The 27,894-nt window shown below is 42.4% G+C and overlaps 2 protein-coding genes across 3 annotated transcripts in view; both read left to right on the plus strand.

Annotated features, from left to right (window-relative positions):
- The window catches only part of crebbpa (CREB binding protein a), a 347,948-nt gene that overhangs the window by 298,900 nt on the left and 21,154 nt on the right, over positions 1–27,894 (plus strand). The window lies entirely within an intron of this gene.
- On the plus strand, positions 2,538–27,681 carry mxi1 (max interactor 1, dimerization protein). Of its 2 annotated transcripts, none has more exons than XM_072462386.1 (6): positions 2,538–2,787; positions 4,945–5,047; positions 9,189–9,218; positions 22,992–23,106; positions 23,879–24,077; positions 24,646–27,681. In XM_072462386.1, exons 1-6 carry the CDS (start codon positions 2,559–2,561, stop codon positions 24,807–24,809), a joined length of 840 nt encoding a protein of 279 aa, XP_072318487.1. In that variant the 5' UTR covers positions 2,538–2,558; the 3' UTR covers positions 24,810–27,681. The 2 variants fall into 2 exon arrangements, with proteins under 2 accessions (XP_072318487.1, XP_072318488.1); XM_072462387.1 differs by lacking the exon at positions 2,538–2,787 and adding an exon at positions 4,674–4,847.

Genomic DNA, 27,894 nt, shown 5'->3' on the forward strand with positions numbered 1-27,894 from the left:
GTCACCCAGTGAGCATGTTTGGGATGATCTGGATCGGCATAATACAACAGCGTGTTCCAGTTGCTGCCAATATCCAGCAACTTTGGCAGCCATTTTGGAGGTCACACCAGATACTGACTAGATTTCTGAGCCCCCCCACACCCCCCAACAAAGCCAAACGGAACTTTTCAGGGCCTTTCATTGTGGCCAGTCCAAGGTACAGCTGTGCAATATTCATGCCATCTCACCAGCATCTTAATATGCCACATATCTCTGAGCTCAGCTCATGAAACATGTGAGCAAAAACAAAAGTGCTGGATTTATATTTTTGAAAAAAATTCAAAATAAAAATGGCAATCTTACTTTCCCTCCCATCAAGAGTGGATGTGCACATAGGCCATAGTGTAATTACAAATGAACACACCACCAGTTGAGTCTTCAGAGAATGACGTAAATCGCTGGCATTTAAAAAATGTCAGTGGGCCTTCAATGAAAGCAATACTCAAGGAAAAGGACCCCATTATAATAGAGGTCTTTTATTGCCTTCATGTATCTCCAGTTTGTACGACAGGGCCAACAGAAGATTTGAGAGTTTCATCTAGGCTTTTTTAATATGTTTCCAGTACACAAAGGCTGAAAAGGGGGTGTTGACTCAGGCTCTTGCAAAATGTCTCAGGGAAAATGCCTGTGCAATTTCTCCCAGGCCAGATGTAATTTTGAAAATGTTTAGTATTATACAACAAGCTGCATTAGGGGATACTTGTTTTGTTTTCCATTAAAGGCAACAAGGGAAATATCTTTGAAATAACTTTGGCGGATATGGATGAAGTCAACTAGTTATACCTCAGTTGTTGACAGACTTCATAAACATGATTATTTATTATCACCAGAGTACAATAAGTACTTTACAGCAATCTAAAGATTTCTACATTTCTGATTGTGCATTGGTGATGTGTGTATGACTTTTATCAAAGAATTAATGAAATAAAGCTGTTCTGCCACCCTCTTTATCTGTTCAGTCCTGTGACTGGCGCAATCACATGTTTGAGTAAACCTTATGCTGTTCTAATTGTGAACAAACAGGAGCTCATATTACCATATAATTGATCCTCTGTGTTCTTCTTTTTGATTTAAATGTTTACAATATTCAAAAAAAGATGTTTGACACAACTTGGGTCCATTTCTAGTGTTCTACATACTGGTACTTTTCAATAGCTAAATAATATATGAGACAATTGAGCTTGTCTCTGAAATGTTCTTAACCTTGTCCACCTCTGGTCTGAGCTGAGTCTCGATAGCTAAGAATAGTGTTGTTTGGGCTGTTGGCTTAAATGAACAGACCATAGAGGCTCCTTAAACACAATGATAGTGTAAAACACCACTGTTTGTTTTTAAGTGGAGGCGACTCACAATGAGCCTGCAGGACATCAGTACCAAAGGTTAAGACCAGCAGTTACAACCTGCTGCTGCACTCGACTCCTGAGCTTTAACCTCCCCAAAGACCATACCTTCATAAAGTGGCCCACTGGGACCCGGACTGCCCTCTGTTTGATGCATTCCTATGTCCCCCTCCACAGCATGTGACTTGTCCAACTTTTGTATTCTTCATTGTCTCCTCCTGCTGCACAAGAAATGACAAAGGATGATCACATTAATGAACCCATAGAGGTGAGTTTTTAACACATCCTTTCAACACTGATAAGCAGAAAAATCATCCGCCTCTATGAAAATCCCAAACACAACCAAATGCATTTCCTTCCCTCTACAGATTGCGTGGCGAGGTGGAGCAGGTGGGAAGGACCTTCAACAGTCCCCCTGCCTAGAACTTTAAAGTTGTTGTCCCTGTGAACTTTACATCAAACAGGCCTGGACTGCTGCTGGCTCTTTGAAGTGGCAAAGGGGCAAATCACAGCATCCGAGTGCAGGCCTTTGCTCTGACATGTTCCGGTTCAAAACGGACTTGGGTGATGTTTAAAAACAGCTCCGCTAAAGGTCTACTGAGAAAAAGATCAATCTAAAGGACTACTTCTGCCTTCCACGGTGGAGAGGGCTGACAGTCTACCAATGGGCATTTCTATTAAAGCAAAACGTGTCTCAATCTATTTCTATATTACCTCACAAATGGAACTATAATAAAAGAAACACACAGAAACGCCTATCAGATTTCACAATTACTGCAATCCATCTATATGTTTTGGACAATAAATGCTTTTGCTCAGTTTTATAATGCTGTTACACATCTTATTGGTCAACGACACAATCAAACGAGTGTATGATCCCTCTATGAAGGCATGGGACGGGTCGGCGTTGGGACCATGTGGAGCGCCCCACGCGGAGAGGGGCCGGACCTTTCCCCATGCACCAGCACCATCTACACTGACATTGGCCAGTGCTCCACATTAAGCACTCCGCATTCATAAAAAAAAGAAAAAAGAAAAGGAACCGGGGACCCCTCTCTGTGACAGGACAAGAGCAGCAGCGCGCACTGGCACCAGCGGCCCCGGCGGTTCATCTGAGCGCGGCACAAACTGAAAGAAGAGCCCCCAAAAAAAGAAAAAAGAAAAAAAGAAAAAAGAGCCATGGCCAAAAGCGAAAGGCAAAGGAGAAGTTTGAAGAGCGAGGACTTCTTCTTCGACTCCGACGCGTCTCTCCTGGACCCGCAGGATTTTGAGATGTCCAGCTATCCCTTCGATGACGTGTTCCACTCCAAAGACTCGCACATGGAGCAGCTCGACACTTTTCTGAAAAACGTCCAAGTTTTACTGGAAGCTGCGCAGTATCTGGAGAGCGCCGAGAGGAAGGACGGAAGTGAGTTTATCGCGCTGCGTTGCTCCCGTTGCCTCTGACATAGAAGAGAACGATCCCTCGACTCCCAACTGCAAATGGTTGACTTTATCGTGGTGAATCGCGAGGTTACACGGGAAGGTCCAGTGCGTGATCATAACGGGGTTGATGCGGTGTATTAATGCGCCTCGAGCCGCCTGCGCGAGCGCGACGGCTGCAAGTCGTGGTCCGGGGGCACTTTACAGCAGAACACTTCCATTTCATTTGTGTGTTTTTTGTACTGATAATGACTAAATTGCGACGGTTTGATTAGACGTGTGCGTGACTATTATTCCCAGTCTGAGCGAAGTGTGCTCACATCGCAGCGCCCTCCAACTCCGCGTCTACGATGATGTCATTGTGCTCATGCAAGATTGAAATGGAAACAAAAACGAAACTCGATATGGTTTGTGAATGACGGGCCACACGTCTGAGGAGAAGTGCTTTTAAATATGATAGATCTAGAAACGTGTCGTGTTTTGCGGTGACACATTAGAATCAAACGCTAACCCACTGGATGAGCAGGAGCTAAAACAAACTGGCATCACTGCTAGAACAGCGTTTTTCTTATTGGGAAATGTCCTTAATATTGTATCCTCTCATTTAAGTGATCGTGACACTAAATCCAATGAAAGTTGGCTGCTTTACGCTCTTTCCATGAGTCTAAAAGTGCATGCCGCCGACACTTTTGGCCTAAATGTTGCTGCCTTTGCGTTGTGCTTCCCAAATCAAAGTGGCCATGAGAAGAGACGTAAAGTGCACGTCTCCTTCAGCTCGAAACGATCGTCTTTAACGTTTAATCGAGGTTTATGCCCCGCTGCACGTCGCATCGCCTCGGCTCCTCTCGATTGTTTGCTTCCTGCTCGCTGTGGGCGTGTGTTTCTGGGTTCCACATGGCGCTGCTCGGCCCGCTGATTGGCCAGTCGTCGTACCTGCCCCCGACGTCTATCAAATTCATTGGCCAATCGAAGGCGAGTGTTGGTGCGACGTCACGTGTTGCTGGGCCTGGCTTGGACCGGGCTGCACGCCCCACGTTTGCAAAGAATCCTGGGAATTGTAGGACTATTCCCATAGGCGACAGCGGCGTTCTGTAAAGATCAGCTTTTCACTTAATATGAATTTTACTATATATTTATACATATATTTTAAATAAGTTAAATATTTCCACCATCTCAATTTTATAGTAAATTTGTTTTTAGGAGATTAATGTAGTATTTTTTATCATATTGCTGGTGGGGTTGTCAAGTCAATGTTAAAATTAAAGTTAAAGTTCAAACTCAAAGCTTGCCCATGTATTATGATGTTTGTTTGATTTTTTGACAGTGTTAATATGTTATTGCTTAAGCTTCTTAATGATTGTAGTCTTTGACAGATTTCAATATTATTCCAATCACCAACTTTTCATGGCCTATTACATCAGGGTTTGTGTCACTTTGGTGAAATTTGCGCAGTCACTACTTGTATTAGTGAAAAAAAAACATTATTCTACGAACGTCAGCTTTAGGCTGTTGAATACGTTGACTCCATTTCCCGTGATGCAGTTGGTTTTAAAGCGCCTTCCCTCGGTCACGCCCCGCCCCTCAGCTGTGACGCTAGGTAAACAAACTCGTGAGGAGAGGATACGAGACGAGGCTCTGATGGCTGAAGGATTCCTCTGAGCATTTTATAGTTTTATACCATATTTTATAAAAAGCTTTTATTCTCACTACTCTCTTTGATAAAGCTTTTTGACTGACACGTTTTTGAGGTTTTCTACCGAAAGATCTTCTTGCGCTTGTTGTAGCCTGTTAGCTTGAAAGCCCATCTTTGCTCCTGCTCCGACAAATCCTCGAACCGCTGACGATAAAACAACGTTTTATTTCGATTTATATGAAGTTCACAGATGCATCGTCTTCCTTGTGTTTGAACTGAGCGATTGCCTCTCGCGCTAAAGGCTGACAAAAGTGCAGTGAAGGAAGACGAGCGTAAAATAATGACCGCTGTGCAGCTCATAAACATCCAGAGATTATTGGAAGCTGCGGAATATTTAGAGAGGCGAGATCGAGGTACTGACGTTATTCCCATAGAATGAACCGCTGTTAAAACGGAAGTCCGTGCAGATGAAAGCTTTATGCCTGACCAACATCGCATTTCTCTCCACAGAGTGTGAACATGGATATGCCTCAACGTTCCCATCCAGTCAGAACACAAGCTACCAGCGGCAAAAGAAATTCAGAAACAAGAAGTTCAGCAGTAACCACAATAGGTAAGTGCTCTTTCTCTAATTCATGACTTATTCAGGTGTTACGCACGTGCACATACACGCAGGCCACGCGAGGACGAGTCTTATCTTCTAATGACGGGGCAAAGCGACTGTGTGTGTGTTCTAGTGCGTGTAGCATTATTGCCCTGGCTGGGGGGAAAAGCGCATTGTGCAGCGTGTTTGGCCTCGGGCACAGGTATACGTGTGGCACATGACCGCGGGGGAGGGGCGCCCACACCAGCCCCCTGTAGCTTTTCATCAGCTGATTGTCAAATATCCAGCTGTACCTGAGGAGAGGGCCACACGCATTCACTTCACTCATCGGCCCGGGCCAGGCTGAGGACATGTGCAGTGGGCTGTTTTGTGCCCTGACAACACCGCACAGGCTGCTATGGTTATATTTGTGTTTTGTGCTGTCAAAATGTTCAATTCGACCCCCCAAAAAGTGACTAAATGTACACAACACGTTTATAAAGGGCCCCTACTCTTCATATGAATCGGTCTGTCTGTACAAATGTGTGAAGGACCCTTTTCCTCCCAAGACTTTTTAATATTAATGCAGGCTACAAACAGGAGCTGTGTATTAGTCATCGTGAACGGCAAAACACAACTGATTCTGCATAGCAACAGCAACACATATAGGTTATGCGTTTTCTTCATTTGGAGGAATAGAGTCAAGCGAACACTTTGAAGTCTGCGGGCCAGTGACAGTGGGAGAAGCCCGTGGGGTGCAGCGCCACTGATAACACCACGCGCGCATGGTGGTGTCACGTCTTAACTCTCAAATTGTGCTAAACGGTTCTCGGCCTCATATTGTGATGCAATTACTTTGATTCCGGGTAGAGTCGCACGTTTGGCGGAACCGTATTTAGACTTGTGTGTCATTTGTCAGGGTCACCATTATTCATTAAACACTTCTATTTGCGTGTTGTTCTTGGTGCTTATTGCAGGTATTTCTTTGACTTGTTATCGCACATTTCTTGAGATCTCGGATGGCGTGTTGTGTTGGCAGGGGTCAGAGTTTGCCCTTTACTTGGTGCTGCACTGGTTACAGCTCTCAGCTCTCTATAGGCCTCACTTTGGAGCATGTTGCGGCTTAAAGTGATGGGCTTATCTTACGCTGTCCTCTGCTGCCTACTGTTTATAGCAGGATTGTGTTATCTCACTGACCCACTCTGGGTGAATGTATCCACTCACACACCAAGTACTCGGACAGGCAGACCTACAGCAGCGGGACACTTCTAAATATTACATATGTGTGCAAGTCCATAATCTTTGTTTTTGTTAAGCTTCAAATGTTCAAATATCTGATTGACAAAGCTTGCAGATGTAATGCTGTAAACCTTTGGGAAATCAAAAGGACTGTGGATATTTGCACACAATTTTGTTTTCTTAATCAAAATCATCTTTACTCTTTGTTTGATAATCCTGAATGAAGTTACGGCACAATATATCCTGCCACAACAGTTTTTTTCTGGCCTTATGGTATAACAAGTGTATGGTAACACTAGACTTGATAAAAGATTTCAAAGTGTGATACATTGCTACATAAATATATCACAATAAACAATATATTGTCAGGATAAATAGTTAAACAGCAGAATAAAACGCTTTAGCTGAAGCTGTGGGTCTGGTTAGTACTTGGAGACCACTGGAACACCAGGTACCACAATTGGGCGCTAGAGGAAATGTCGTGTCCTTAGGCAAGACACTTCACCCACATTGCCTGGTATGGATCTGGTGTATGAGTGAATGGCTGGTGGTAGAGGCCGATGGTGCAGATTGACAGCCTTGCTTCCGTCAGTCTGCCCCAGGGCAGCTGTGGCTACAATAATAGCTTTCTACTTGCACACCAACAAGTGTGGAGTGAATGAACAATGCAATGTGAAGTGTCCAGTGCTATATAAGTTGTATGCATTAGTATTATTATTATTATTAGCTTCTTGAGTAAATATAGTTAGTCTTAGAAGTTACTTATTTGACCGTCTACAGCTCAAATCTTATCAGAATGACAAAAATGACAGCCCCACAAAAATGTACCCATGATATATATTGATTGTAATTCTAGCTATCATTTATTGAATAGATTGATAAAGTAATCTGTAATTGTGACAAGTTTAGATAACTTTCATTGCAGAGTAGGACTCCTGTAGATTGACTGTATGTGGCTAATTCACAGTGGCCTGGCACCCTGGTGAGAACCCATATCACTTTTCAGTAAATGGCCCATGCTCAGTTTAATTTGTTTGCTGTAATGACAGATACACACACATACTCTCAAATCAAATATCCTGCCATGGCTCACTTGATTTTCAGAATTGCATCACAAACTACACAAGTGCAAGGAAGCGCATCCAATGGCTTATCAGTCCTAATAATTCAATAACAATTTTCAAGTTACAATGCATATTTTTTCTGACTCCTGCAACTACCACCACCACTACAACATTTACTACTTTCTACTTGCTTCTATAGAAATATCACAATTTTACAATTATTCACTATTAGAACTATTAGCACTATGCCAAACTAGGGGTGCGCCGATATATATATCGGCTGATATTCACATCATTGAGTAATATTTGTTTCAGTCAAACGCTCCCTGGTAATGAAAGAGTTTACCCTGCCCCTTCACAGAAACAGAAAAAAAAACAAGGAAGAAAACAGCTCTGTGGACAGAGGCATATGCACTATTATTTGACTAGCTTTCCTCTTAAATGATCGATTTAGACATGCTTACTTCAAATAACGTAGTGTAAGAAGGAGAAGAGACACATTGATTAGACACAGTCTGAGGAGAGCAGCACAATGATGACACATGGACTGGAGAGGTTCAGAGAGACACTTTAGTCCAGGGTTATTCAACTTAAGGCCCGGGGGCCAGATCAGGCCCACCGGGCCTTCTTGTTTTCTGGTTTAATTCTGAGTCAATACTAGTTAAAATCTGGCTTAGTCCTTGCTTTAGACCTGGTTTGTACCTGGTTTGATTCTGGGATAGTCTGGGTTCAGATATGGTTAGTTGCATATCAAGTATTCTTCCTCAGTATTGGAATGGCTCATTTACAGATCAATGTTGTCTTTTATCATTTTCTATTTTATTTTTTCACAAAAATGTAATATAGCTGTAGATATTTTACCATTAGTGAAACAACTCTAGTGTTGAAGATATTCTGTGCAACTATCCGGGCCAAAGGCCACGGCCCGCTGGGGTTTCAACCCTAAATTGAATAGCGCTGCTTAAGTCTGACAAATAATGTAAATAAAACTGGTAATTCATAGAATGGAAATGTGTGAAGGCTAATTTTACTCTAATAAAGAATAATCATATTTTAGCCTATAGCCTGAACATAGAGCTATAAATGATAGCTCTCAAACTTTTTACTTTTTTCATTATGTGTTCTAACTGGTTCTAGACATTTAAATATAGATTTCATCCCTATTTTAGAATAAGAATTACCTCCCAGTACAAATGCATTCAAGGAGCCGTACATTTGATTATCGGGTCAAGAAAAGAAAGTGTGTCGTAGAATAATTTCCAAAGCGTATCGAGCGTACCTTCATCGTTTGCACACTGGACTTTCCCTGCGGCGTCTCTCAATATTATTCTTACAGCGATGACCAGTTGAATGACTGACCAACCGGGCAGAGAATGTGCTGGACAGTGACTCAGGGCGTCCATCATCCTGCCCTAAAACATGTGTCCCCTCGAGGTTAAGTGAAGCCAGTTTGTTTGGATGAAAACCAAATCCATTTAAGCGTTGGGAGGAGGGCCCGTCTCCTTTCAGAACGTTCCCACACAAAAGACACTCTTAGGGACCAGCTGATTCACTTTACATTATTTACACAGCACTGAACCCTGAGTGTACTTTTGTGTGAGCGTGCGCGCCTTTAGCTTAGCCCGCTGCTCCCATTACTGCGCATTGGGAACTTTCAAAATGGCTGTATTTTTCTCACACACATATCTATTCTTGTCTTCATGCATATATTGTTGTTGGATGAATAATGCCAACGTCCACTGTCTCTGGACTGTTACCTTAACGAGTGTTGATGTATGGCCCCTTTGTGCACTGGGCTTCAACGGGTATTAATTTATACTGTAATAAATCATATTTGCTCTTCAACATGTCCTTGTTTTTTGTTACAGGTCGACGCATAATGAGCTGGAGAAGAATAGGTGAGTTTTTCTTGGTCTTACATGTGTATTGTATTGTAGCTTAGTTTGACAAAAGGAGAAACTCATATTTACTTAAGAAGTCCCTCATGTCACTGTTTGGCTTTAAACTGGTCTGGTTTAAACCGTTTGCTCTGCGGCACGTTCAACATTGCTCACCTGTTATGAGTTTTCACATTTTTTTAGTGTTTCTTCTAATATAATCTATAAAAACGTATCAAAGAACTTGTCGTGGAGTCTCTTTTGGAACAGGTTAAGAGATGTTCCTTTGACGCGCGCCATCCTCGTCCCGTACACTGGCGTTTGTGCATTTTGACTTTTACGTACAGCAGTAACAGCAGTCAACCTTAAATCGTCACCACCATAAATAAAACAGACGTGACTTGCTGGATTTATGGTAAATAGAAAAACGAGCCCGCTTGCCTCCATCTCATTATTTCCGAGGGTGTGGGTACAATGGAAGTATGTGGGAGGCTCGATCCATTCAGTGTAATTGCATATCACCTCGGTCTGTTTTTCTCGCCGTTCCCCGTCAGCTTGTTCTAAATGGACGGGGACATTGGGAAGAGAGGTGTCCATTGAGTTAATTATAGACAAGAGTTGGTGTGTCATCTCGGGGCTCGTATGTGATGGCACCCAAGGCCAGGCTGGTGCGCACAGACCGTTGGACCCATTACCGATACACCCACTCCACTGTATTCTTGTAAATTTCCAATTGTTTGTTGAAAAGTGAGAACTTAGTTTTTGTCTGCGCTTGTACTTTGTAGTGTTAGGCTAAGGGCATTAGCAGATTCACAGCTTTTTCAAACAGACTAAAATGGAACCCTCCTCTTTGTCGTTAGTGGGATTTAAGCAAAAATTAACAGAATTGCTTCATCATTCATCTGTCGGCTTTACTTTCTGGGGCTCTGCCTACCTCATCGATGCTAAAACTAATATTGAAAACGAAATTTGAGTAAGTATCAATTCTAAAATAATAAAATTAAATGGAGAAAAAATGAACGTTCCTGAACATTTTTAGAAAGATCTTGAGTCTGTTCTCTCTCAAAAATGTCTGTATTGAGATCAAGCATATTTCTCCTTAGTGTCAAAATTGAGTTGACTTTTTGAGTGACTGTGTAATGCATTACATAGTCATTATTAGTTCTTGTAACTCTTTATTATTATAGAAACCCTGTTTTTCACAACCCTTGGTTTTGTAGATAATTGTCGCCTGATTCTTGCTGATACTTTCTGTATCCCTCGGTCTTTGTTGGGATTCGTCGACAACTTTGCAATTTTCCCCCGTCTCTTAGAATGAGGGAATGTTTGTGATTGGTGACATCATCGTCAGTGACATCACCGTCATGGAGTGACATCATCGTCACAGCGACTGTACAGAATATGGCCATGCATTACACAGTCACTCGCAATGGCTTCTTGCCATTCCACAGCGTCTAGTTTTAGTATTGTGACAACACAACCTCAGATACATCTCTCTTCATTTATCTTGATTTTTTGATATTTGAACCAACCACAAGAACCTTATTAACTTCTGACCACATGTGACTACTAATAACGTGATTTAAAAAAAAAAAAACACAATTATTCAGGGGAGTGTTTTCAATTCCCATTTTATACTTCATTCAAACAAAAGCCAAACTAACCAACCACTAAGGGTCACTGTAGTTTTTGTGCCAGTCCCAAACATAAATAAAAGAGGACAAGGTTAGGATGTAAAACTCTGTATGTTCGAGGACGATTCGTTGCTGAAAGGGGGAAGCTGAGAGTGAAGAAGCTCTGTGTAGTAATAACAGCGCCCGAGCAGAGTACATTTTCATTCTTTACTTTGACAGGTAGTGATTTGCTGCTCTTTTTATTCCTGCTATAAGTGGTTCTGTTCCTCTTCTTCCTGGCTCCACCTTGGTGTTGTTCACAGGCTTGTCGTCCTGGAGCAGGCTGTTGGAGGACTGAGCCTGCCCAGAACAGGCTGTCCTGTTCACCACTGTACCAAAGCCAAATAACACTGACATCGTGTTTGTCCCCACTTTTGTCTTCTCTTCCTCTGTGCGACCACGCCATCGTTGCTGACTCCCAAAAATACTTTAATATTCGCAAAAAAGACAGCTTGTTAAAATAACTAAAATCCTTCTTTTTTGCTCTGCCCTTAAAGTCAGTATCATTTATAATCCACACGCACTTAATCCAATTTCCTGTATGAGCCTACTGTAAGATGTATATTGGGGTGCAGTGGATCGCCCAAGTGTGTCTAAGCTATGCCTTTACAATCGCAGTGAAAGACTCCGTTCCATTTGGACTGTCCTGTCTGTAAATTGGCTGTGCTCCCACTCAGGCTGAATATGGCCTTGTTAAACGCTGCATATCTGATCGTGGTGAGACGGGTTGTCGTGCATGGCTAGGGCAGGTCCTGATAACCCTCGTGACAACAAGTAGGCTCATTGTGACAAACCGCAGATAAAAAGGGCTCCAAAAACCCTCATTCCAGATTCCCACACGGCGCAGCAGCAGCAGTAGATAGTGCGGTGACTCTGTGGCTTTGATCGTCCAGCTCAAGTCGGATGTCCTGACAAAATTATGCCGATTTAGCAGTTCAGACAGACTATTGGCATTTCCTCTTTCATCTGACATTATACTATATTTATGTTTCATCTATTCCACTTTGTTGTTTTGTTATTGTGGGGTCCATATTCTTTCCATATCCAATGCAAACAAATGTAATAGCAGGCTCAAATGAAATCCTCTTACACGAGTGCTCAGTGTATCTGTGTTACTGTGCTGGTCCTTCTAAGAGCACATCTAACACATGTGAGCAGGTCGGTGGGTTTAATAGATGAGTGTGTTGTTGTCCTTCGGCCTTGTCCACTTTGATCCTCATGCACTTGAATTTAATTTACATCTTATTATACATGTGCATGCGTACTAAAACTTTAGCTTTATATTTTCCTCCAGTGTTTTTATAATAGTAATACCTTCGTGGAGGAGTGCTCCAGGAGTCTAGAGCCGTAGGCTGGAATAAGCAGTCAAACATGAACAAACCTAGGATGTGTTTTGTCTTCCTGTTGTTCTGTATTGAAGGCCTGCTCTGCTGCTCCGATCTCTCTGTTGTGTGTCCCATTCCCCTAGCTTGCTGTAGGGCAGCAGCAGCAGCAGCAAACTGGCACCATTTGTTCTGCCCAATGTGATGACCTGTAAGCTTTTCTTGGCTTGGAAAAGCAGCTTAAGGAACTTGATCTTTGGTCTGGTGAGCCCAGCTGGAGTGTACACACGTGCAAGGTCTCGTCCCACTGCCGCCCAGCGCTGCTGCAGCCCAGAGTGGCTTTAGCTTCTCTAACTGTCGCCTCTCTGTGCAAGTCTTTCACAGGCTGATGGCAGGAGTTTAAGAGTTAGGTCTGTGCAGGTCTCCTGCGAGCGCTGCTACTGTGTCAGTGTGTACACCAGCAGCGTTGGGCGGCGTTACTTTTAAAACTAACTTGAAAACTAACTCGTTACTGGCCTGGAAAACATGTTACAGTACTGTGCTACTGTGTTATAAGTTACACTTTAGAGTACTCTTGCGTCACCAATAATTAACATTATATAACCTACACCGTTTGGCGACAATCCCTTTGCGTTGCTGAACACACTAACACAATCAATAAAACATCAAATTAAATGCGTTTGATTGAGCTTCATTTATATTTTATGTTGACAGAATACCACAATACAATGCCATACAATACGTGTAGGCCTGTCCTCGAGACATGAAAAGCTAACTTTCTAAAACAAAATGAGTGGATTAGCAAGAGAACAGAACACGCTTGTTTTAGGCCTGTAGTTTATTTAAATCAAACTCACCACATCACTGTTACCCTACATTTACTCCTCAGCTACAAAATACTGGTTATAACGAAGGAGAAGGACTTTTTCAAAATGAGTATCTGAAAGTTTATTTCTCTTTGGCGTGAGGACAAGAGTCCACAATGCACATGCTCACAACACGCTGAAACAAGTCTTTGGTGCTGTGGCTTTCTCTCTACTCTGCGGTGAGGACATGAGACCAAAACTAGAACTAGATCACATGGGTGCACATCACGTTCCTTGTTACGCTGAAAAAGTAATTTGAGTACTCTACTGTACTTAGCTTTAACAGCTAACGTATTACCTCCAATTCTGTACACCAGGCGTTTTACCCTGCACTCACCAGCGCCCTCAACAGGGCAGAAGTTACACTTCAACAGCCTGTAACCTCCTCTGACAGAGGACCGCTCCATGAGATGTAATTAAACAGTTTCCTTGACACCCTTCCAGGTACGCCACAAGAGTGTATTTTGTCTTTAATCAAGGGAGCTACAGAATAGTGGATTTCTACACTTCTGTCTTGTGCTGCTGTAGTTTTCAGCCAGTGGAGAGAGAGTTTGATTGATTTCTCTTCAATCACCTTCTGCTGGGTTTTTCAGCTGTAACGTTTGGAGAGTGGTATCCTCATTTGACATGCGTGCCTTTTCCCATAGGCAAGACAAGACGGAAATGAGCCTTTGTTTGGTAACTGCTTCTGATGGAAAACTTGCAATTCTATAGGTTTTTACCAAAGAACAGTGTTAGTGAACAGTGAGTTTAGTCAGCACGTGCGCCTTTAACCCTGAGCTTTCTACCTGTTTAAGAGCAGATCTCTCCCACTGTCACTCAGTGTGTTATAGGATTCAATGTCTTTAGCCTTGTAACGCTCCATTAAGGCTAAAGTGACATTTATAATGACTAACATTCTTAAAACATTTGGGCCACTGGAGATATTTTAATCTGCACTAAATGACCGTTTGTGGACTTTCCATCCTTGATCCTGGCACCTCATACCTCGTTAAGAGCGTAGCTTCGTTAATCTGTGCCATAAGGAGAAAATCAGCAACAGAAATAGAAAGTGTGGAAATAGGATGTTTGTGGAAGACTTTAAACTCAATTAGTCTCAATCAGACTTCTATTTCTATTTTTAGTTTGTACATCTGGGCATGTACATCTGAGGGGAAAGTACCACTTCCTTCTGACCAATGGCAGGGGTTTGATATCAACCTATCAGAGCAGCCCACTAAGGATGCAGAGAGAATTGCACGATAGAGTTGAAAAGTGGAGTTATGACTGAATAAGCTTCAATATAAACGTTTTGCTTGTAGAGAATGGAGTGTAAATTGAAAAATATTGTGTAAAACTATGGATTCATGTTTCTGATATTGATTTTACAAAATATAAATCCATGATCCAACAACATGCTTCACTGTTAAAGGAATTGGGGATATTTTAGGGGATATTTTTGTGTGCATTTTAAAAACCTGTGACACAATTCCATCATGGTGCAGCTGCATGCTATGTACTCTGCCCCACTATATACAGTATTATAGCCTGTCCAATCCTTGAAGTCTTCGCCTTGTTTCCGCGGCCTGTGCGAGGCGGGCAGATTAAAAGGCAGTGTGGACGTGTGGACTAATCCGTGCGCTGGCGATGGTTTCAGCCCCTCAGTCTCTGGTCGGCCCCTGCTGCATCACAGAGCCGCAACCCCCCTCTCTCTCCCGGCGGAGTCCCCGTCACGTGCCCACATATTCCAGCATGCACACGTGAGAATATAAGCCACATCACTGCATTTATCTTGCCCTATAAAAGTCTATGACGCCGTCGGAGCGTTGAATGACTTTACAGGCTGCAATCAAAGTAGGTCTACACGGTGATCGACACTTTACGCGCCACACGACGGTTAAAGTAGGCTTGGAGTGTAGTTTCATTGGTTTCGTTTGCATTTTATTGGCCCCTGAATCTGATCCAAGCCCTGAATCCATCCGCCTGCGTTTGAATCTCATTTTTTTTGGGATTGAGGTCACAACTGCTGCCGTAATTTTCGTAAATATCAAAGTCATTCCCTCCCACCCGCGCAGTAGCAGCAGCAATCCTCCGCATTTCATCTTCTGTTCGTTGCCATCCGACCGAATGTGGGTCATCATCCGGTATAGTTTCCATGGAATCCCAAGTTATAATGGGCGAGTTTCTGCAGCAGAGTGGGGCGTGGGGGAGAGATTTCCTATTATTTGCCTGATGATTTAGTTGAAAGTAACTATTGGCTGTCAGCATCAGTGGAGGTGTTTGAAAGTAGGGGCTGTGCCAAAAGTAGTTTAGGTCTTTGAATAGGTTTGGAACAAGGACAAAGCACTTGGAGTTAATTGTTCCAACTTGCTTTGTTTGTTTGTGTGGCTGAACACTTATTGGGCCTATTATTTTAATATTAATATTAACTAATAATTGTATATATGTATTCCATTTAAATCCATGAGCCAATAAATTACCGGCAAAAATGTCTTTATGTTATCTTATGTTTTGACACATTTTTTCCCCACAAATTTTTCACGTTTTCATATTTTTTGCTCTAATATCACGATATACAATTTTAGTGTTTTGATTCATGTGAGAAGAAAGATCATAATCTTTCCTAAATGTATAGTTCTTTATTATTGATAACAGTAAGTTAAGCCAGATAAAACAGGACTTTAGATTGAGGATTACTTGCTTGGAGCATAGATTGACCTGAAGTAACTTTGCTTCTAACATTGTCATGATTACTCGTTAGTTTATTTAGATTATATTGATAGATATTGTGACTTGAATAATCATGTATAATCTTGATATCCCTAGTTCCTTAATTCTAAATAATCCTGATGCTCTGTAAAGGCGCCCTTCAACCGAATGCACTAGCCTTCCGCATTAAACAAACACAATAGTTATCTGTGGTTCCTATAGTGTAAAGCCTGTGGATGTCCCATCGTGTCCTCTGCGTTGACTCGTTTCTGGGCAGATTACATTCACAGAGAGAGAGAAACTCCTTCACACTCACTCCTTACAAGCGCCGGCCTACTCTCCATCTCGCTCCGAAGCGGCATCTCTCCCATCTGTCGGCGTTTCATAAAAGGGATGAGGAACGCATCAGAAAAGCAGGCCCACATTTCACCAGAGGCCACAGATTGCTCTAATCTTCTGCGAGTGCGGGAGAGAGTCAACACCGAGGAACGTGATGGACAAACTGCTGCCTCAGCCTCGGAACATTATGCGACCTATACCACACAGATCTGAATGAGTGGATTAAGGTGATAGATATCCATGACTTTGTGTTCAAACTTTTCTACTACTTTCACATGTAGCAGCAGAAATAGAGTTGAATGTTAGTGTTGTGAATGTAGTTTTGGAGATATGCTAAAGACAGGGAGAGATATGACTTTCAATATTCATTTCCTGAACACAAACAATACAGACTTTTAGTCAGTGCCACTAATAGTCAGATTTCTTTCTTCAAAATCTGAACTCTGCTCCAAAGCACATGGTTTTACTCTCAGAAGATTGACTCTAAACCTTATTCAGAAACACCCACACTGATCATTAGATATAATTGAGCAAAAAAGATCTGATATTTGTGGAATAAAGTGATATTTCTGCACTTTTTGTGGGTAATTGTACAGTCCATTCACGTTTGTCTGATACTTAAACCTACAATACAAGACACAAAATATACTCACTACCACAGTATATCTATAAACTAAAATAAGCAGACAACGCTGCACCAGCGTTTTCTTCTGTTAAACCATGTATTTGGTCAGGGGCCTCTGTCTGTGTAGTTTCACTTTAATCATACATTTTACAAAATTTTTATTTTACACAAAATAATCGCAGTTATTTAATAGGATCAGGTGTCGTTTCTGGCTAGTTTTCCTCTAGAGTAAAACATTTTAATGAATAAAGAAAGGACATATTATGGGATTGTTTTCAGTGTGAATACTACATTGTTTGATACTAGTTTAGTATTGATTAGGGCCTGTGTATTGAGGTTTTATGTTTTCAGTCACAGTCACAGTCACAATTGCAAATTAAAGTAGATCAAGTTTGAGTTGTTCATTGACAAACACACACACTATTGGATATAGATAATAAAACTGCACATACAACAAATGTGCAATATATTGTGCTGCTCCTGGGAAACCACAATTGTTGTTGTTGTCCTTTCTAAAGACAAAGTGTAATATTTAACTTCAACATTAAAAGCCAGTGAATGACTGAAGTGGATCAAAATGGCAGTCTCTGGTAGGAGGTGTATGACTGTAAAGAGTTGCCATGTGGTTCAAGCCTCTCCTTCTCCATCTATATTGTATGTGGCCATCTGCGGAGTATGGATCAATGTGCCACATGTTCGCTCAGTATGTGCAGCGTGGGAGTTGGAAAAATAAAAAAGCTGGACCCTCCAACCAACAAGCAATTTGTGCTATTTTTAACACAACATTTGGAACAATTTAGGAAAAAAGAAATCATAATCCCCCAAAATATCTGGCTGGCTTTTCAGATCAGTAACCTCCACATAGCTGGCGTCATGTGCTTTTAATTTAATATGGCACGTAGTAATTGCGGCTTGGGATATATTAATTGAGGTTGTGGTAAGCCAAAAAGCTATTATCCCACAATCCTTTATGTCCTTCTTAAACACATTATTGGAACAAATACCATTTTATAGTCAACCCTGCGTATTTTGAAAAGGCACATTATTAATCCATTTAGTCGATTTACTGCGGCTGTCATTTGTAAAGTGTAATTAGTGTAATAAGTGGGTGAAGGGTCAGATTTCCTCTCTCCCCGTTGGAAGTAGGTCATATCGGGAGTATGTTAAATGGCTGGCGAGAGTGGGGGCGAATTGCCTGGGAACTGTAATGTATTGACTGGTATCAGTCCTGAAATCTGACCACCTCCCCTTTTAAGAGCACGTCCAGTGATTATGTCAGACGGCTTGAGAACGTATCTATTATTTAACGCATTCACAAGTTTGGAATCTAGGGCAGCCATTTTTTCCTCTCCCTGCTTTTACAACCCCCATCGCTCGTGCTGCGCCCTAACAGCGTCGCTTCCAGGGGACACGGGATGGAAAATTATGCTTGGCTTTGTCGCCGTTGTTTTCAGCGCTTTTGGTTTTTCTGAATAGAGTTAAAAATACAGTTACATCCACTCGCAATTCATGCCCAGGTGCTCTTTTATATCCCGGAAAAATGAATATGTATTGCTGCTAATACGGCTCTTTCAGTGCCCAGTTCTGTCCCACTATGAGACTATTTCTTAACAGCAAAATGACTTGTTCCCAAACCAAGAGTGGCACCTGCGTAACACTGTAAAATGTGCTTTGGAAAATGGGTTAAAAATGAATAAAGTCACAGCCTGTTTCTGTCAGTGTTGGTTTTATGTCGCGGTGTCTGCTGGGATTTGTGTGCATATGTGTGAACGGAGGAAAGGAAAGTACGAGGTGAGTCTAAAGTGGTGTCGGTATGAAGAGAGTCGGATCGGGAAAAGCTGAGGTGGGCAGCTCTCCCGCATTGACAGGCAAAGGCTTCAAAGTGCTGCTTAAAAAGGACTCCGCTCGAATTACAGTGGAGGCAGTCTGATGCAGAGGAGGCAAAGAGAGGCAAAGCACAGGCTTAAAAGATGAAAAACTGATCGTGATTTCGCTGGGTTGTTATTATTTATTTTGACAGGTACGAGTGACTGCCAAATGGAACTCTAAAGCTATGGTTACGTTGCCAGGGGAGCAAACAGAAAATCACGATCACGAGCATCAATCATTGTTTAACAAAGTAAACTGTGAGGATCGGTTCGTGTGCACATAATAATACTGAGTAAAGCTAAAACAGCCTTCTTGATGATGTTTTTATTATTCTTCATTCCAGTTTGTCTTGTTCATACCAGAATAAACATAATGAGCAACATTTGTGGCGTTCACTGGGGAAAAGGCGGTGGTGTGTGTCGTGTGGTGCTCGGAGGGAGAGGGGTGGTCACGGGTAAAGGTGTGGAGCGCTTGACCCGGGGCAAGCTGACTGCTCAGTGCTCACTCACATGTCAGAGCCAAGAGGCCGACTCCTGCCTGTGGCCAATCTGCACCAGCCTCGAGCACAGAGGGAACACATGCAGCGATATGGCACTGCGCCCGCCAGCGCTGCACCCGCCAGCACAGCACCCAACAACACTGCACCCGCCATTACTGCACCCGCCAGCACTGCACCCGCCATTACTGCACCCAACAACACCGCACCCAACAACACTGCACCCACCAGCGCTGCATTCAATAGTACTCACCCACCAGCGCTGCACCCACCAGCGCTGCACCCACCAGCGCTGCACCCACCAGCGCTGCACCCACCAGCGCTGCACCCACCAGCGCTGCACCCACAGCACTAGATTACACCTCATGCCTCTACATCAGGTCAATGACTTAAGATCTGATCTGTGAGATGTTAGATTGTTATGACTAACTCCCGATGTAGAATCAGCTCTAAATCTGATGCTGTTGAGAGGATTGCATGTCCCTGCTGTGCGTGACAGTTTGGAGCGCAGGTCCTGGTAGCAACTGGCCATGGGTTATGTAATCCATCACAGATGGAGAGATACTCATTCAACTCGGCCATTCATTATCATCAGAAATGGAAGAAGTGTTTATCATCTTCTTCTCTAAAGTTGTGAATAACACATATTATCCTGCCATCGTTAATTTTTTTAACAACTTAAATTGTTAGCAGATCCTTTGATGTCACTTCCTTTGTACAAATGTATTTGCTTTTAGCACACACAGTTTATATAACTACTAGACTAGTTCTCTACTCAGGTGATTGTTTGTGCTCAAAGCGAGGTGGAGCCAGGAGGTCACCCCTCATTGATAACTGCAGAAGGCTTAAGATCTTTAGCTGAGGGTCTTTGTGATAGACAAGCCCTTTTACGGATTAGAGTCTTAGCTCAACACCTTTGACACATTAAGGGAACTGAAGACCTTGTAGATCAATATTACAATTACAGTACCTTTGCCTGAAGATATTTGAGTGTTGTTGTGTACGCGACTGAAAAACTGCTGCATGAACACATTTACTACCCAAGATACTTTGTGTCCTTGTTCTTACAATGGCAGACTGTTTGCCTGTAGTCTGCAGCGTGTACCAGAGAAGAGCTTGTCATGTAACAGGAGAAATTAGGACAAATGGCCTGTCTCGGTGAGAGGCAGGGAACAGCCAGAACTTGGAGTTTGTGAATCATCTGACACAGGAAAAAGAACCAAAACATTCTCCTCCATCTTAAGAGCGGGCGTTCCCAGTTTTCACTTTGGTTTTGAAATGAAGCTATGAATCAGCGATGACTGCACACTCCCAATAAAAGACTGTAATGTGGTATTTGGGCCAGAGCCGCGGCTTGAAATGTTTTGACGAAACTGGGTGCCAGTGCAGTCCCTCACCACGTCCCTCACATCAGGAGGGTTTAGGATTGTTATCTGAGGCTGTCTGGCAGGTGATTGTCCGTGAAAAAGAAGAGGCCCAGAGCCGTGGAGGCGTGTTTAAACACTGTCCTGGTTCGGCTTCTCAGTCATCAGCAAAGATGAAAACTAATGAATTTGATTTAATCGTATACGGTTAATTAACATTAGAAGACAATCCTGGACTTGATCTGGAAGATCCTGTTCAGGGGAAATATTTGGTTATAAAACAGCTAGTGATTGACAGTTAGTTTGTATATATCTCTGAAAAGGGTGTCTGGGAGACCTCTTCTGATCAAATCCAGGACATTTGTCAGTGGCAGACCCCCCCATTGGCTGGCAGTCACAGAGAAGTGATTAATGGCAGGCTCTGAGGTAGAAGATAGCCATGTTGGGGTCAGAGATGATTCAATGAACACATTTTTAAGCAATTACTGTTGTACTATTGACTGTGCACAATCAATAATAATTAATTCAGCGACAATATTAATGATCTAATCTTTTGAAAGGACTTTTGAAAGCTGAGTCATTAAACTAATTGAAATAGCTAGGTATAATCTGTATCTGATATGTGGGACAATAAAGGAATATTTTATCTTATCTTATATGTATTTTATTTGTGTTGCTGCTGTGGCAATAATCAATATTTGCCTATATTAAGATTTTAAAATCCAAAGCAATGTCCAAACATTTTTGTTCAGTTATGGTAAAGTTCATTAATTAAGGACCTAAAATATTGTTTGCATAACTGTGTACTACTAGTGTGTAATACTAGTGTTGTCACGACACTAAAACTTCAAACTCGATTTCAATACTAGGGCAAATACACGATTATCGATACCAATTTAGACACTACAATAATCATTTCAAAATGTTCTTATTTAGCTCAAGGTTTAAAACAGTAGACAGAATAGTTCAAGCTCATTCTAAAACTGTTCAGGAAAGGTCACAATTTTGTTCCATTTATGTGATATATTTCTATGTATCGATACTTGCTCTTATGAGTTCTAATGTTTTAGTATCAAATAGTATTATCAGATTTGTTTATACTTTTGTCATCCTTAAAACATTCAGCCACATTTCTAGACAAACTGGAACGAAACACAAAGATTGGGGCAGCAAGGTTTCAATATCAGACCGATACTGGACCCAGTTTATCTCCCATTCTTAAAAACCGATGAAAGATGAACATGACATTATAATCTTACATCGTACTTGCCCATTGGCCTCTTTGCGGCACTGGCTGTGCAACATTCGACCTCAGACCGCCATCGTATCAGAGCAGACTCATTTCTCCTCGCTCCTCTTTTTTACCTACTGCGCTTGAACCCGTCGTTGCTGGCGGTTGCGTGGTACAGTCCGCCGCCTCTGCGCACCTCTCCCGTGTTCCCCCAGGCCAGGCGGAACTGAAAGGGCAGCTCTTGCTAATGGAGCACTGATTATGTTATAGCCTCAATTATCTCGCTTTACCTCTCAACTGTGGCCATTAGCAGGATAGATAGTACCCCCGGCCCGTCCACTGTCACTGAATAAGGAACTGTCCGGATGATGGAGAGCAGGCACGTAGCCAAGGTCCAGGAAATGTCATTACACCCGCCCGCCTCTGCCCCCCCCGGGCTCAAACTTGGGCTGTATTCGAGAAGGTAAAGGGATCCCAGACAGAAGGATTTAGTATCACACTAATATGATGACAGTGTGCGTTATCAGGGTTGGGTTTCAAGGGTGATACGCTCAAAGAAGTTTTAAGCACGTTTTCCCGTGTATTTACTCACTTATTGTCATGAACATTAACCATCGAGACTTTGAATCAGTGCCATTTAACACAAAAAACAATCACATTTCCTCCTCCAAAGTGTGAACTTTAAAACACATGCATTCAGTGGTTGTAGAACACACTCTGAACATGACTGAATCTCGTGCACGGTTAAGATTTGATGAATTGCACAGCCCCTTATTTGAAACGATTGGATCTCAATTCAGATTCACGTTTGATTAAATGCACAGCTCTAATTTTGCGTAGGGATTATTCAAGCAAAGTACATATAAAAACAACTACACCTGCATGTATTTGTGGTGTAAAACATATTTGTTTTGTCCTTTTTGCCTATTTTCAGTCATCTAAAACTAAACTACGAATAGTATACCAGTTTTTTTTTTTTAATATTGTGTTTCTGAGGTGACACTTGTTGCTTCTACTTGATCTTGATACGCGTTTCAGTGACTAAGGTTTTAAAAATATAGAAAACCTGATGCTGATGTTGCTCTTTTAATTGGCCTATTGTCAAAAGAGAGCGGTTGTGTGGTTGTTCCTCTTATATTTATACCACACCTTTATCATTATATTTCCTGTTAAAGGTGTGGCAGGATCGCCGAAGCTGGTTTTGGCCTGACTTTTTTCAAAATGAAAGCATTAGAATAAATAAGCGCATGAATGCATCATTGTACTGGTGTGGCCACGCCTTACCTTACAAAGTCCAACAGGTAATTGTTTTGTTTTGCAGACGAGCTCATCTGAGGCTGTGTCTGGAGCGGTTGAAGGCCCTGATTCCACTGGGACCCGACTGCAACCGCCACACCACTCTGGGTCTGCTCAACAAAGCCAAAGCACATATTAAGGTAACTACTGCGTACCGCCCGAATGGAGAGACTCTATGAGAACTGAGGAACTACTCACTATAAGACATGAGGGTCACTGACAGACTAGTTGAGGGGTGGGACATGCAGTTTGAAGCCTCAAGGGAAATTCAGAAGTAGAAAAACAGTAGAAACCGATACGTTTCAGAAAAGTGCCAGGTATTTACTGGGTTGGGTGAACTGCAGACGATCAGAAGTGGTCATAGAAACGGTGAATTGACCCGTGTCTGTTGTCATAGATGAGCTACTGTAGCTTATACTTATATAGTGGTTCCTAAACGTTTTAGTCGAGACTCGAGCACCTCCTGATGAGCGCTCGCTGGCTTAAACCGTTGACAACTACCATAACTTTATGTGATCGTGAAATTATTGAAGAAACGCCAAAACTATGGTAAATTAGCCATCCATAGCCCACTCTGTATTGGGTAAGGTCCTTATAACTCATATACTATTGTGTCCGGTTCAACGCTGCTGCTCTCAGCTGGGTTTTCAAATGACAGCCATTGTTTTAGTCTTTCTGTTGAAGTCAGGCTTGTCACTGTCAGCAGCATTGACATAAGGCCACAAGGTTACAACCAGAGCAGCCCAGAAGTGCCGGCCACTGTCGCAGCCTTCATTGTGGGCAAATGTAAACGGGTAATGACATGGTAAACAGTGCAGGTAGAGCACATCACAGGGGTGTCACTGTCCAGTGTGCTTTGAGGCTGACTCAGGACGTCTATAAACAACATATTCATACGTTCCCTCTAAACAGAAACTTGAAGAGGTGGACAGGAAGAGCCAGTATCAGCTGGAGTCCCTGGAGCGTGAGCAGAGGCACCTCCAACGCCAGCTCGAGCTGCTAAGAGGCGGAGTCAGCTCCCCCAGCCCAGTGGAGAGCGAGCACAGTGAGCGGATACGCATGGACAGTGTGGGCTCCACCCTCTGCTCCGACCGCTCTGACTCTGACCAAGGTGAGTTTACTGTGAGCCCACTGCTGCTGAGCTCTGGACAAAACAGGAAGTGCTGCTGAATGACACTTCAGCAACCTTTACTAACACACACAAACATGATTCAGTTTATTAAGATAATCCTTTAATGTCCACGCATGGGGACATTTCATTGTTACAACGCAGTAGATACAGGGGGAAAGGACAGATTATAGGAAGTTAATAGAAGAACTCTTATAAACATAATAAAAAACTCTTATTAACAAAACTCCTCCTAAATAATACTAATAGTAAGTAAGTAAACAAAATAAAACACTCTTATTTACCGGTTTATCAGTTTATATGCGCATGAATATGGCCTTAATTGCTTGTGAGTACGACAGTAATTGCACATGAATATGACGGTATTGCACATGGTTAAATCAGTATTATAAGTTGTTTTACTGCTTCTTCTGATAGTAGTTTTTGTTTTGCTTTGTTAATCATGGTTTAATTCGGATTGTTTTTTTGTTTTGCCCTGGTTTTTGCATGTTTAAGTTGCGATGCCTGTTTTTGTGAATGCCTCTGACTTTGCTCCTGTTTGTGTCCACAGAGGAGATTGAGGTGGACGTAGAAAGCACGGAGTTCTCCCATGGAGAGCTGGACAGTGTGAGCACGGCCAGCACCAGCGACTTGGATGACCACAGCAGCCTGCAGAGCATGGCCAGTGATGAGGGCTACTCCTCCTGCAGTGTCAAACTTGCCTTCTCCTCCTAGAGCCCGCCTCCTCATCCCCTCTGCCAACACACGGCCCATACGGTTTTCTCCTGCCGTACATGTGTCAACCTCTCCCTTGAAGAGAAGGCTAAGCTAATGGCGCTACTTCCCTCCCACTCCTAGTTTTTAGTCCTGATGTCAATGTGAGGCTGCCAATTGATTTGAATCTTCTGTAAAGGGAGAGCAGACACATGATTGATATGAAGTGTTGATTTTTAAACCCACACTACTGCAATGAATGATGTTTCCTTTATTTTATGTGAACCCCCTGATTGGATCCAAAATGCACTTAAATTCACGTCATAGGAGAATACCGCGTGTTTCTGTTGAGTGTGTGTATGCACATGTGGATTTGAGGCGTCCCTGTCACTCACTGGCTCAACAACATGCCATATCAACACATTCCCCCAAAACCCGTCTCCGTTCTCCTCTGCTCAACACTGCTGGAGCTTGGACACTTAATGGTGCTATTGTCAAAATGACCAATGGGAAAACTCATGAGATCCACCATCAAGCTTTCACAGCCAACAGCATGTATGCAGTGATTGTTCCAGTCTGGCACAGAGGAAAACCACCACAAAGGCAGAGGAAGGAGGGACCACTCCTGTTGAATGTGGCGGCTCTGTGCGTTTTTCAATGGCTGGAAACTATAATGTGTGTGTGCGTGTGTGTTTTTGTTTGGTTCCCTTTTCCCTCAACAAGCAGCTACAACAAGCAACCCTGCACTTGCCTGCTTTAGAGCTGTCAATAGAAACAGCACAAAGCGATAAAGTTTAAAAAACAATCAAACGATGAACAGACTTTGGGATAAATGTCCATCCTCTTTCCAGCAGTAACAAGCAATAACTCTTGTCTTTTTGTCAGTTTCAACTCCTCGTGCATTTTCCCCTAAAGACATATTTGTGACCGTCCAAAAAGTAGAATTTCTTGTCTTTGTACATACAAATAGCATCAAAAGTTTTAACAAAAATGGGTTTTAAAATGGTAGAGCTCATGGATAGATCTATTGCCTCTGTTGCTGTTTACCCTGTGTTTATTGTGAATTTTAAATTACATTTTTGAAAAATTTATCTTCAACGTGGCATGGACACTATTATTTTGCTCTTGATTGAAACATTGTTTTGCTGCCACAGGAAGAAATTCACTCTGAAAGTGACTTGACCTGAAGGACTTGAGCTGGAAGAGATTGTGTGGCTTGTATTTATGGGACTTTGTTTGTGAGAATGAATGGGATAATGGCTGTATAAGGCATTCCGCTGGTGCAGAACAAACGGGTGTGTAGCGGCTGTGCCGACCAAACACTCATCCTCCACTGGTATTAAGAGTCGCACTTTGATCCCTGCTCACTGTCAGTCTGTGTGGAAGAAAATCACCCTTTGAATATTTATTTTTCATCCCTCAGCAAACACATGAGAAAATGAGTTAACTTATTTTGGGTCTGTCTTATTTACTCCTTTGAATGCATATTTCTCATTCCTTATTTTAAGAAATGTATATTTTATTGTTTTTGTGGGGAGGGCAAAAATGTAGCCATTATGTTTTCATTATTTCTGATGTTTTATTCAATGGACACTTGAAATGTAACTGGCCCCTAAGCTGCTCCTAGTGCTGAGCCTCGCCTGGTTAGTCACCAGCCTTTTTCAGGGCTAACCCCTATGACACATGCAAAGCTAAAACATGTACAAGTCGTACAACAGTTTCTCTAAAAGCAGGTACACGAGCTGTGTAATAGTGTAATTTGTCTCGGGGGCAGATGGGGTCTCCTGGAGAATGGGGCTGAACCATAGACTTTAATGGCAGAGATTGAGCCAGCTACTATACAATAACAGGGGTCTAAAGCTCCACTGTCCTCTTTTAGGAGGACTGTAGTCTCTATTAGTCTTGTGTTTTAGTTAACAAAGTGTGTCTTACCTCTAAATGCCTCGGACTGAGGATTTAAACTATAAAGAACAAATTAGTTATGATGAAATACATTTTCATTTTTTAGATGTTCCTGCCGAGCTCTGTTGAGGTTATTATGACATGGCAGAGTCCGAATGTCACCATTTTGGTGCTCCAATATAAAAACCAGAAATGCCAAAACAACCTCGAACACCTCAGTGTCCTCTTTTCTCTTTTCTGGGGACAGTTTACATGAACTCTGCCCCTTTAAGTTATTACCTTTCATCTATTCTTTCTTTTTTTCTTTCTTTTTTGGGAAACCTTCACTGTTGACAAGATAAAGGTCCCACAATGTTAAATTTCACACTTCACCCTGCCCAGGCTTGAGTCAGACCGTTGGATGCTGAACTGTGGTCCAAACCTTGTACAGATAGACACTGTTATCATGGAAATGGTGTTGTTACTTTCAAAACGGGTAAAGCTCACAGTCGTTCTCTGACACATGGAGTGTGGCTCTATGTACCAAGAGGACACCAAAGTCAGAAGAGCTGTTGGCTACACAATTACTCTGCCATTATCTAACCACTAAGGAGTTTGCACTGCTCTATGAAGGTTTTCTGTGTTGACTGAATCTCCCACACTCCAGTGCGGGTCCATCATGTTATTCACACGGTCTGATGATAGTTTCTGGCTTTGCTGCGAACTCCAAAAACTTGGCATATCTCCATAAGATGGTCACAAAGTAATAATTTACCTCTGTGTCTAGGATTAGACTAGTGCTCTGGTTGTGGCTGAAGGTTAGTGTTCAGGATTGTCTGGATCTTGGCCGTCCTTGTGCCGGGGTCAAGTTACTCAACCAAACCCAAAGGGAGTTCTCCTGCTGTCCAAAACCTGTGGTCATTCTCTGTAAACATGCACTCTGGTGATGATGGTGATTAGCTGTGTAAGTTGAAGATGCAATACTTACAATAAAACAAGATTTTCAAACCTGGATTATTCAATGTGTATTTTGTCCTGTTTTAGTCTCAGTATGTCAAAAGATAGGATGTTAAAGATGTGTGCAGTGAACCTCAGACTTGTGCAGTGCTGTAAATCCTTTCACAATCATTGATGTCTGTATGATCAAAGAAGTCATGTGAAACTCACATTGAGGTTTCCACTAAACCAGCCACACTTAATATTGCCCTGTGTTAACTGCAGGCCC

The sequence above is a fragment of the Eucyclogobius newberryi genome, unplaced genomic scaffold (assembly GCF_026437365.1).
Source record: "Eucyclogobius newberryi isolate DKJ021-1_F unplaced genomic scaffold, fEucNew1.0.hap1 SCAF_4, whole genome shotgun sequence".
NCBI classification, from domain to species: Eukaryota; Metazoa; Chordata; class Actinopteri; order Gobiiformes; family Gobiidae; genus Eucyclogobius; species Eucyclogobius newberryi.